At 42.1% G+C, this 12,772-nt stretch overlaps 1 protein-coding gene across 4 annotated transcripts in view; it reads right to left on the bottom strand.

The window, feature by feature from the left end:
* Positions 1-12,772, bottom strand: part of LOC105691098 (nephrin) — a 141,396-nt gene that overhangs the window by 27,436 nt on the left and 101,188 nt on the right. For all 4 annotated transcript variants that reach the window (XM_025746168.2, XM_048658928.1, XM_048658929.1 and 1 more), the window contains exons 2-3: positions 10,071-10,214; positions 9,735-9,911 (exon numbers count right to left, since the gene is read on the bottom strand). In XM_025746168.2, coding sequence (XP_025601953.1) covers positions 9,735-9,911; positions 10,071-10,214 — 321 coding nt within the window. The remainder of the gene's footprint in view (positions 1-9,734; positions 9,912-10,070; positions 10,215-12,772) is intronic.

The following is a 12,772-nucleotide window of genomic DNA, read 5'->3' as shown; positions in this document are numbered from 1 at the left end:
TGTACTTTACGATCAATCGATCATCCCTCCCGCAACGGCCCTTTCTCTCTCTCCTCATCTTTCCACCTGACGTCACTTTTCGAGTGACCCTAAAAACGTCGTTCAAAGTACTTCCAACATTTTATCATCCTCACAGGGGCCGGGATGAGATAATATAAATAAAAGCGTTAGCGGTGAAACTAAAATTTCTTTCCCCGGTTCGAAATTCGTTGTATATTCGGCGGAGCTTCCTTCCATGATTTTTCTCTTTTTAAATTTCTCCTCCTACGGTAGCGATACGCGGCAAGAGTCTGCAAAGCGTCGTAAATATTAGATGTATTTATCATCGTGTGATATGGAGCGAATTAAATTTATATAGTAAAACCACCCGGTGTGTATTGCATATATACCGCGGCATATAGATCGATCGTAAATCCATAAATCGTGGCGCGATCAACGTTCGCCGCGAGCCCTGCACGAGCTGTATATTTCTATATATTTTAACACCCCCTATACATACCGTCTGTTTAGCGTCAGGTGGAATAGAAAGATCGGGGTGAGTTTCGGGGGTGGGGTGGGGGGGAATGAATTTTCGGTCGCGTGGTTGACTGCCTCGGATATATACGGCGGGGCGAATGACGTCGGTTGCGGCGAAGCTGCGAGGAGTTTGGTTTTTAGCGGTCGACGACGACGACGACGACGACGAGGAGGTTTATATACAGCCGGCAACGGCACCGCGGCATTATAATACATCATCCGAGGTAGATCAATCAAGGGCGTGGTTATCGAAAATTCCGGAAGTTAATACCGGTGAGCAGTTAACGACCAACGTCGCTAATAGTCGGCGGGGTGGGGGGGGGCTTTCCTTGAGGATCGGGATAAAAGCGAACGCGGGATGTACGAGGACGGAAGCGAATGTACGAGGACGGAAGCGAATGAGGAAGGGGGGGAAACGGGACAAGGGAATTATCTCTCTCTCGTACTACCGATCCATTTTGTTTGTCGCTTAAGGCAAGCGCGCGAAGATGCGAAGATGCGAAGACGCGAAAATGCGAAGCGACGGGGCGCAACGAAGTGACGCAACGCGGCTAACTAAACGACAAGTACGTCCCATACCGCCCTACACCGATTCGTCCTTTTTCCGTCCGCCCCCTCGCGCCTGATTATCCGTACAAACGTTATACATACAAGCTTTTGTACGCCTCAACAACTCCCGGCTAAACGATTTTAAAGATTAAAATCTCTAAGCGGGAAAATGCTTAGGGTTGGCCGAAGGTAGGTGGGTGTAATATTAAAGGGTGATTCAGAAACTAGCAAGGAGATCTCTAAACAAGATTATTATTATAACCATTACCGAGATACCCATTTATTATACACACTCCGGGTATACAAAAGCTTACGGAAACGCTCCTATAAAAATTTTCTCATTTTTGCTCCCGCGTATCAGATACGCCACTTGTTTCTTTCTTTTTTGTGGTTTTTTTTTGTTTTGTCTTTTCTCTCCCTTTCGTTTCGTCAACTCGGGATCACGTGATCGACAATTTTTTCACAACTTCGAACACTCGGTGCGCGATATCAAACCAAATTGGGGTTCAGATCCGTTTTTCTCATCGAGTCAAAACGTGCGTTTATATCTGCAGTATATCTCTAGATTCGGTATATCAAGCTCAATAATTCTGCATTCATTTCTCACGGCCGATTTGTTTTTTTTTTTTCTTTTTTCGTTCTCCTTCTAATCTTTGTTCCTAGTGATAATTTCGCCCTCAGGATTCGCATTCGGTGGGTGGGGAGTTAGGATTGATCGAGGTAGTGAGGAAAAAGGGGTGAAGAGGGGTGCGGTGTGCGAGAGGAGATCTAACCGGGTATCCTAAGATCCCTCAGGATCGTTTCCGTACTATGTACGTCTATAGGTATATCTATACTTTATATATATATATATATAAGAGGGAATTCTCTCATCGCGAAGAGAAAATTCCGGGGCATCCCGAGGGCCACATCCCCTCATACCCTTACTCCCTTCTTAAGGAAAACGGGAATTTAAGTAATTGAAAGACCTGCAGTATATGCGTGAATCGAGTTGTACACGAGTGTGCGTATCTACACACACACACTACACTCGTTCGACCCATACGTACGTTTATATTATACCTGTTTCATACACAGCGGGAAAAATCTACGCTCGAGAAACCTTCAAACCGAACTAAAACGGGCTGTTGCTTCCGCTATTGCCATTGCTGCTATACGCTACAGAGTGTCGAATGCTACTGCAGAAGGCAGTTTTGGATTGAAGAGGGTCGTTTTATCGAGCGAAGCTGATCACGGATGGTATGTTTTTTTTTGTTTTTCTTTTTTTTTCTTCTTTTCTTCTTCAATTTCCTTTTTTTTTCCGTTCGTATTGTTTTATTCACTTGAAAATGGAAGGTGAGATGGAGCCGGAGAGAAAGGAAAATGATAATAATGAAGGAAAACAGAAACCGTCTGGAGAACCGATAGCCCTCCAGCGATTCATGCGGCATGTAATTTCATTTATTTATTCATTCGCTGCTTATTTTTGTTGTTGTTTTTTTCCTGTACTTTGTTTGTTTCGCTGCTTTTTTTTTCCCTTATCCTTCGTCGATGTCGCGGATCGCGACAGAGGGAAGATACGAAGAAATACGAGAGTAATTTTGTCTGTGTAATTTTATCAACGATGTATTTATGTGTACCGTAATAACTCCCTAGACCTAGAGTTGGAATATCAATGACCTCGCGGACGGTATGAATGGAAAACCAGGAAAAACCGTGTAAGTAGCTACGAAACTCCTAACACGTTGACGATGATACCGAATGATACCGACGATGACGCTGTATACATATATATACTCCTACCGCACGGCATACCCGAGTTAACACCAGGGGGTGAAAGTCTGTATAGAATTTCGGGTCTCCGCGAGAGCATAATGGCTTTATCGAATTTTCATACATCATGAAGTTGAGTTAACGGGGGGACGACGACGGCAGGGGGGGGGGGGGGGGGGGGGGGGGGTAAGGTGGCCGTCAGAGCCAAGGCATCAACATCACAGCCTCATCGTTGCGCGCTCTCGAACTTGATGGATAATACTTCGGAGAAAAGATTCTCTCTCTCTCTCTCTCTGACGCCCTCTTTTTTCTTACCTCCTCTTTCCTTACCCCTGGCTGTTGGGGGCAAGACCGTCCGCACGCGGAGGAAAACTCTTCAAAAATTATTCAACACAAGATGCCTGCGGGAGGCAGAACAACTTCGCGCAAGCTACGCGCAATATGGGTCGATGTTTTTCACGTTACACAATAGTTGGACATTATTTTTTTTTTTCTCTTCATCTTTTCAAGTTTTCTTACCGACGAAAAAATTCTTCAACGGTGTAATTTTTTTTGGGTGAAAGAGTAACGAAATGTGTACGTTGAAAAAAATAGAAAAAAAAAAAAAAAAAAAACAACCGACGATATTTGCGATGAGCCGGTTCGTACGCTGCAGCATAAATTCATTTCGTTAGTCGAAAGAAGCTGATTGCGATTGGTCGACGAAACTGCATTTTTTTTTTTTTTTCCTTCGGCTATTCATTGCGAGTGACACGATTTTTTTGAATCGGTGGAAAATTTGTCGCCCCGTTTTCACGAATATCCCGAAAATTCTGGGGTACGCGATTTCAAGTTTTATCGAAGAAAAAAAAAAAAAATGACAAATAAACGTATCGCACGAAATCGATGAAACCTTATCTTCGGTAATTTATAGTCAATTAAAGTTGAGCCAATCGTTTCAGGTTTTCCGTATTAAAGTAAACCGGGGAGTGTGCCGCATGAAGGGAGGGAAGGTTAAACGAAGGCATTTTCTGAAACTATGTTTCATATATATATATATATCCTTTGCTTAATTTCATCCCCCGTCTACGCATCGCGAATTTAAAATAATTTTCTCTTTTGTTTTACGTTCTTTTTTTCTTTTTCTTCCCTACTTTCCCGCCACTCCCATCGTCTTGGCTCCTCTTCCAGCGTAAAGCGGAGGTTTCGCCGAAACGGAATCGCGGTATAGGTATTGTTGAGGAGCAGCAGGTGCGCGAAATAGGTTCGCGAACGAAGTTTGGACCGAAATAAATCCTCCCCTCCAAACCCCCACGTCAAATTCCCGAACCCCCTCGACCTCGCGCCCCCTCGCCACATCACGTATCTTCTATAATTCTTCGGTTGATGATCATCCGGCAAGGATATAAGGCGTCTGAAATAACGGTGGGCGCGTGAAGACATCAAGGCTTGCTGTTCTGCAAATTAAAACTTCCTCATCTTCACCCTTTTCCTTTTTTTCCTTTTTCTCTTTTTTTTTTTTTTTTTTGTTTTTTTTTGTCCTTTATCGAAGATGAAATTCCGACGAACTTGAACACGAGATCGATTCTCGAATCCACATCGGTCCGGTAACTAGGTCGAGGTCGAAAGTCGGAAAAACGAGAGGGAAAAATCTTAAAAAAAAAAAACGGAGAATCTCGCACCGATTGAAATTCGCACCGATGCGCGATGCCGTGAACTCGCACTTGGAAATTTTCGTTTCGCGGATACGAGAATTTCTATGGATCGTTGTCGGATGAAAAAAATCACGACGAACAACTAGTGCGAATGACAGCGAATTTGGTTCGATCGTGATCATTATGACTACGATTACCATTATTGACGATCATCGCGAAACTGTCGCTGGGGTGGGGTCGGGTTGGTTTGGGGTAGGTAACGACTGTGTAAATTCGAATGTTTGCAGAACTTTCCCGATGCTCTTTGACGGCGACCAACGTGCAGTTTCATATTTACAAACCCAAAACACGCGTCTGCACGTTACAGGTAGGTATACGTACCCGCGGTTCTATGGTAACGGCACATCATCGTCAATTATTGACACCGAACACCGAGGGAAACCTTTGCCGATATTCCAACATTGTATAAACAGAATTATATAGCAAATGGCGGAAACTGGCGAAGCATTGTAACCTGTGTACGTACCTACGTATGATATCATATACAGCTGTGGCAAATCCTCGAACGATCTGTATACGTTACGTTCAACGTATTCGCTGTTTATGCGTAAATCAGTGCGCGGAAGATGAAATAATGTTGTTTCGAAACTTCGTTAAACCACGATGTCCGATAATTTGGCCAATCGAAACGAAGAGAAAGAAGAAAAAAAAACACGTCACCGACATAAATTCAACAATAATTCCGAATCGATGCACTCTGCGAACGTTAGTCGGAAGAATGAAGAAATCAGGGTTTGAAAAAGCAAGAGAATTCGAAAACGAAAAATAATCAAAATAATTTACACGCTATCAAATATTCATTTCCTCGTACCGTGTATATTAGATAATCCATTATACCGTCCGACCCCGTGGTTATGGTTTAGCGATGCGAACGCGTTCACGGTGCAGATGTTTGCTCCAAGCATACGTATACATACATACGTATAAGTACAACGTAACGATGTAACGCGTTTAATATAGGGTAGATAATACCGAGCTATACCCGTAAGGAAGTGAATGAAAAACAAAGAATGAGAAAATCTTGAAAGATGTTCACTTTTATACCGCACCGTCTTCCAGAAATTGAAAGATATATATCTATACATATATATATATATATATCTAAGTATATATGCATTGGCTGATATCTCGCGCGATATAACGATAAAAAATAATTTAAACAAGTGAAATTAATACGGATATGAAAAAATAATGTACACGGTAACGAGAGATCGTTATTTCTGATTATTTTAGATTCCTTTTTTTTCCTCTCGGGACTACAGGAGCAGGAATAGGGGAGAGGGACTCGGGTGTTTCGGGCTCGAGAGAATCGCCACCCCCTTTCTTATTTTTTCCTTTCTCTTCGATTCCACAGTTTCGAGTAGAACGGCCGTACCGCACTTGCGAAAATTTTCATTTCCAGCTGTCGCAAACACGATATACGTCGCTACGTGTACAGCGAAAGTTTGTCGACGCTTCGCGGGTAGGGGAAAAAAAAAGAAAAAAAAAAAAAAACTAAGAGGCGATCGGCTCCCCGCGTGCGAAAAAACTTCAACCAACCCCCGCGAACGGGAACCTGTTTCGCGGACGGTATACCTATACGTGGACCCGTTAGTTTGCGGTATACGCGTTTAAAAGAACGTTACGAAAATAAAATTATTCTCCAGAGATTCGTTATCCTTTTCCTCCTCCTCCTCAAGTTTTCCCTTCGTTAATTTGGATCGAAACGAGAAAAAAAAAAAAAAACAAAAAAAACAACAAAAAAAAAAAGAAAAGAGATATTTTCAGTTTTCCGAGACCCCCGGCGCGCCCGAATATCTCCGGGTCGAGCGGCGACGTACCGCGTGACCTTTGAACCCTCGAAAGCCCCGATCTCCGACCCGACGTCAATTTCACCTCGTAAAATGGTTTCGTCTGTATATCTCTGCTCTGTGCCTTCGACGTCGTGCGCGAGCGTTATTTCTCCACACCGATGTATACCCCCTCGTGTGTACCGCCGCCGTAAGCGTCCGAATGTGGGTATGAATGCAGAGTACGTCCGTGTAATGGTGTCTTATACGGACGGACGAATCCCCCCCCCCAGCATCCGAACGGTCCGTCGTGTCTATTTCACGTCTGTCCGTCCGTCCGTCCGTCCGTCTGTCCTGCGTTCTGTCCGGTACGTCCGACCCGTCCCGTACGTCGCGTCGGTGCGCGCGGGTATACCGTGTCATGTTCGGTCGTACCCATTTTCTGATAGGGAATAATAAAACAAGGATTTAGAAAAATCATATACAGTTCCACAGGCGATGGGAAACATGGTCCGGAATACCTCGAGTGTTTCTCGAAATTGGAAGGATTTCAGTCGGATAAAATATCTGTCGCAAAATATTTTTAGTCCAGATATATATATATAGAGAGAAATATGCGACGTTCGATAAATTTATCGGAGAGAGAATGAAGTCGAACGAAACTGGGGAAAAAGAGTGAATAAAAAATTAGAAAAAAAAAAAAAATATAAGTGCCACGGTAAAGCTTCGAGAGATATTTTTCGTTTATTCGTCTGTTCGTTATTTGTTCGCGTTGTTTTTTGTTTTTTCTTTCTTTTTTCCCTTCATACAAAGAATTAGTTCGAAGCTTTGCAAAGGCGTAATTTTCAGTTTTTTTTTTTTTTTTTTTTTCAAACGCTCGCACGCATGTATTCCGTGCGACCGAATGAAAAGCTATTCGAAGAGATTTACGGAGGATTTATTCGCGAGAGTAAAAAATCGGTGTGGATTAATTTCGTTCAAACGTTTGTTTCCTTTCATTTGATTTTGTGTGTTTTTTTTTTTTTTTTTTTTTCCCCTATCAACGAATTCTCGTCGGAAAAATTATTCACTCGTCGGAAGATCGTCGGGATAAACGATATATTCGTCAGTCGCGATCATATCAGGGCGTTATTTTCGTCGAAATCCGTTGAAATCCTTGGCACATTACCTTTCTAATCGCGAGATGTGGGATTTACATACATATACATGTCCACGCGTACGTTACATTCGTACGGTATAACAGCTTCAATAAGAGAAGGTTAGGTATATGCGAAGGGGTGGAGAAGTGGGGTGGTGTAACAATCGTAATTGTTAGGCACACGCGATCAATTAGCCTCCCTCTACCGCCGCTGCACACTTCTCCTCTTCCCTCGCACCACCTCGTCCGCCTCTCAGCCTCACTTTCAACCGGTATACTTCCATTTCTCATTCCCCGTCGCGCCAACGTATATGTTATATATCTGTATACCAGGTAGAGCTACCTACCCCTAACTAGCAGTTACCTACCTATACACAGCTACCTTTCTACCTAACATCGCTTTGTTTAACTCGAAACTCAAAGTATGTTTGCTTCACGTTGGTTAACAGCAGTCATCGCTACGATGTGTACATATTTATACATACGCAAACACGTGACACTTACATAGATATATATGTATATGTATATATGTATATACAGTACTAGCGATGTAACGCGGTTACACACTAACGTTCGCACCCCCCCTATGTATATTAAACCGAGTATGACAATTGTTTTAACTTATTTAGGTGTGTGCATACAAGACGACAGTGATTGTCGATATTAGCCATTGTTTGCCGTCTCAATTGTACACCTCAATTTATCACCCTTGGAGTAAGGGTGTACGGATACATTCGAACTCGTCGACGATAAACGCGAGCTGCGCACGCCTGTTCTTCGCCAACAATAAGATGAATCATACGGTTGACGAAGTTCGTTCTTTTTTTATATTTATTTTCAATTTCGTTCTTCAAATTTTTACTCTACTCTCCGACAGGGTTTTATATTCGAGACAGGGAAAACACGTGGTCGAAGGATGACGAAAGTACATTTTTTAGTAGGGTAAAAAAGCGCGGAACAGAAAAAAAAAAAAGAAAACGACGAAGCAAAACTAATTGTGAATCGAGTAATCGAAACTGATTCGATGTACGATGATTAATCGAATCGGAGTGATTCGATGGAATCGCGTACAACAAATCAAAGAGAATAGAAACGGAGAGAAAGAAATGAATTTCCATGGAAATCAGGTAATCGCTGATATACATAGTAGAATTTCGTTTGACGCGCGTAAAAGGTTGGGAAACGATTGGTGCAAAAACTGAAAAATAAAAGCACCTCGATGACCCGTTTGAATAAAACTATGTTGCTTCCAACAGTCCAACTGTACTTCGTAAAAAGGTATAAATAAATTCTTCTTTTTTTTTTTTTTCTCTCTCGCGCGACAAGTTCAACCTATTTTATATACATATACCTGTACAGGTACAGTCGATTCCGGTAATTGGCGAATGATGGAATACCGCGGTATCGAAAATTGGATTTAGTCTCACCGACCCGAAAACGCGTGCCAAAGGTGGTGTCGATATTCGCGACTACCTATCTCTGTGTACGTACGTATGCGCACGTAGGTATACGTACACGAAGTCCGGGCAGGACTTTCAGAATTGCCCCCCCCCCGTCTCCCTTCCTACGTCGCCCGTCTGCCAGTCCTTTCATTAATTGATCGCGAGTGCCAAACGACGGGTGCAAATATATCGCACGTGTGCGTCGTTGTACGATGAGTACGTGCGGATGTGAATCATTCGTGTACGTTCGCGTACACGGTCGCAATACCTATGTGCCAAATGTTAAATAAATATATACGGTTTTTGGGTGGTGTACAGGGTGATTATACGGGTATGTTGCCGTATATCCAATACGCGTGCAAGGGTGAAAATTGTTTCGGCTTATCTGATATCCCGCTCTCAAACCACCCCCCGTTTCCGATACGAATTTCCGCCACTCCCACGACAGCCCTTCGACATACCACACCCACCCCGTTAACCCCGTCCGATCGCTAACGGTTTACATTTGTAAAATTGAAAGCCGAGCCCGGGAACTCTTTCAGCCCTTTTGGAAAAACGTGCAGCCTATCCGTGATACGCGCGATACGCACGGATGTGCATATATCGGTGTTTAATATAAGCACGCACGCACGCACGCCTCTACGTTTAATCTACGGGATGAAATAATGAATGTCAAGAAGTTTAAGTGAATTATTCGAAAGGTCCCGAAATTTTCGGCAAAATAATGCCGAGCGATACAGCTCCTTTTATTTTTCACCTCCAAGGATTTCCCCCGCTCTCGATCATTTGTTATCTCTCCTCGGGTAACTCGTTCGTCCAGACGTATTGCATACGGTATACAACACACGTAACAACGAATGAAATTTCTACTCACATATAACGTCGAGATGGGCGTTGGCTCGGATCGGCTTAACGGTCCTCATGTAGGGCCCGACTTGGCACTGATATTCACCGTCGTCGGTCAACGAAGCGTCGGTGATACGCAGGTTGTAAACACCCGCGCTTTGGTCGCCGACCATTCGAAACCTCGGATGACCGACGATCTCGCCGTCTGAACACATCGGACAAACAGAAGAATTAATACACACACGCCGTTCGACGTTCATTATTTCGCGGGAATCGGAACAACCGAATTTGCGCTCGATTAATTAACGAACTACTCGATCAACGAAAAAACGACACCTGGATGTATAATCTCGTGTGTACTCACTGGCCGATATAACATAGGCGAATCCATCCTTGACCCATTGTACCGTTCCAACTCTGTTCCCAACTTCGCACGGTATGACCACTTCGCCACCCTCGAGAACCGAACTGTTCCTCGGCGTTACTCGAAAATACTGCTGAGCTTCTCCTGCAACGATATCAAACGAACAAAGTTAACATCCCAATTTCACTCTGTGCTCCCTCAATATCGGACACAAATTAGCGATGTACATTATTTACCATGTGACTAATGATAATTATTGAAAATAAAGAAATTGGCATGTACGCATGAATATCCATACATATGGGGCATTCTACGTCAATCGAGCCACTTTTTCCGAAGCATTTTTTAAACTCGATGAAACTTTTTCGACATCTTGCAACTTTTGGATCGAAAATTTGGCTATGACTCCGTCAATTTTTATAGATGGATCGATTCGGATTCCTGCGATCAAAATAAACGCAAATGCCCCCAATTTAAAAAAATTGCGATTTTTTACCCAAATCTAAGGGGTACGTACCCATTTGGATTTTTTCGATTTTTAGGCCAAAAATGAAATACGTCAAATATACATTTCCAACGAATTTGGCCCCGGAAATACGAATCCGTCAACTAAATTTTTGAGAATTTAATAAAGAATTTACACGTACAAAAGTTTTGACAAATGTCAATAAGTATTTTCAAAAAACTGACCCTTTGGCGTGGAATGCCCCACGTATGAATACTAATTTCCCGAAATTCGCAGGATTTTCACGTCAGCTTTTCACCGGTAGCTTTTTCCGCCATTTTCGACGAACCGGAAAGGGGGTCGAAAACTGTATACAGTTAAACATGTCATATAGTCTCTGTTGATGTAGATTTTGGTACGCTGTATGCAGAGGTAGGTGAAAGGTGCGCGGAGGTGAGTGAAGATAATACAGGGGTAGCTTGAAACCTTGACGGTTTATCAAAAAAGTCATGTTACCATTTTAATTATTTATTTATTCCATCTCTCATTTTTATAACGATCGATTATTACCGACTGCTGGCATCGTGAGGGGGGGGATTATGAAATACGCGTTACGTAATATCAGCATAACAGCACGCGGTTATCCCTTCAGTAACAAAGTATAATAATTATAAATATTTAGAAATATGTGCAAGTATCTGCCTACGCGTTACAATATCATACGCGCGCACTCCTTCGGCAAATTTAGGGGACGTTCAACGTATAAACGTCGCCAAAATAATTTATCGTTGACAAATAATTTCACGCACGATTTTCAACCCCTTCGTACCGCGCAGTTATTATACAATGTAAAACATGTGTACGTATACATGATATAGGTATTCGAGCAGAAACGAGGGAATAATTTTATTACGACGGGACGGTAAATCTTGAGTTGAAAACAAAAAAAACAAAAAAAAAGGAAAAAAAGGAAAAAATGAAAAAAATTCGCCGCTATAGTAAAAAATGTGTAAACGTAATTGAATTTTTCGAGATTCGGTGGTTGTAATTCGGCACGGAATGCCCCGTACATTTGTGTGGTGTCTGTATCTACACGGCGATTGAATTATTTATCGACGAAAATTGCCACGATGTATATGTATACATATATGTATATGACCCTTCCCTTATTTTCCTCCCGTACTTCTCAATTGCCGTTTCTCTTTCTTATTTTATGTACACATACATGTTTCGAGGGAGAGAACTTTTTTATTTTTTTTTCATCCTCCATCTTAACCTTTAGAAGAACCCCTCCGGGAAAAAAAAAAAAAACAAAAATTGATCCGAACGTAACGCGCGAGAAAGAATTTCAGTCACGCGGACTACGTGTACTACGTACAACCGAAAATATGACAAAAAGTGAGGAACCAGCAAAATAAAAAATGAAAAGGTAGAAAATTAATTAACCAATGACTGTTGTACATTGGAAAACAGAAAAGTAAATTTATCGTCTGGACATTAAAACTGGATGGTAGTAAATGAAATCATATTCATTCATCTTTTTCATTTATCTACTTTGTGGGCTAAGCTATACAAAGATAAGATGCGAGTAAAACTGGTTATCGTAAACGAGTTTCTGCCCGGGAGTATAACGGACGATTATAGTTTCCTATAATTTTGCCCTTACGTTATACATACTTGTAGAATTTGATATTTTACGTAGAGTCTACAGATTCCATATTAACTACGGTAAACCTTACATCGGGTAATTAAAAACTCGCTTCGGAACGTTAGAAACACGATCTTGTTTCATCACCTGCAGTGTGGAGGGAGACGAAGAAGCTAGATGAGCAGAAAAAAAAAAAATACGGAAATGAAACTCTGTCGTAGCGTAGAAGCTGTGAAAACGATGAGTTAGTTCACCCGGCTCTTACCCACCGAGAACAGAAGCTTGAAATTTTTCATCGAAAAAATTGAAAATTGAAAAAATCAAAGAATACCGATTAATAAGAACGCAATTCTATAAATCGAAGGGAAAAAAAATTCGTCCATGTGATATTGATTCGAATTTCGAAAAACGTTGTAGAATTATGGTGGTTAATTTCACATCACCCGTATGGTATACATGTATCGGTGATAAATACGTATATGGTTGAAATGTGCGTCATGGCAGCGCAGCCACATCCGGTGTATCAATGGCGGAATGAAAAATAGTGAGAAGGAGTGAGAAAATCGACGAGAGCGGGCGAGTTGAGAAATATATGGACGTGTTAAGGAG

The sequence above is a fragment of the Athalia rosae genome, chromosome 7, assembly GCF_917208135.1.
Source record: "Athalia rosae chromosome 7, iyAthRosa1.1, whole genome shotgun sequence".
Lineage (NCBI taxonomy): Eukaryota > Metazoa > Arthropoda > Insecta > Hymenoptera > Athaliidae > Athalia > Athalia rosae.
The sequence above is the reverse complement of the archived record's forward strand: the minus strand, read 5'-3'. Positions and strand labels throughout refer to the sequence as shown.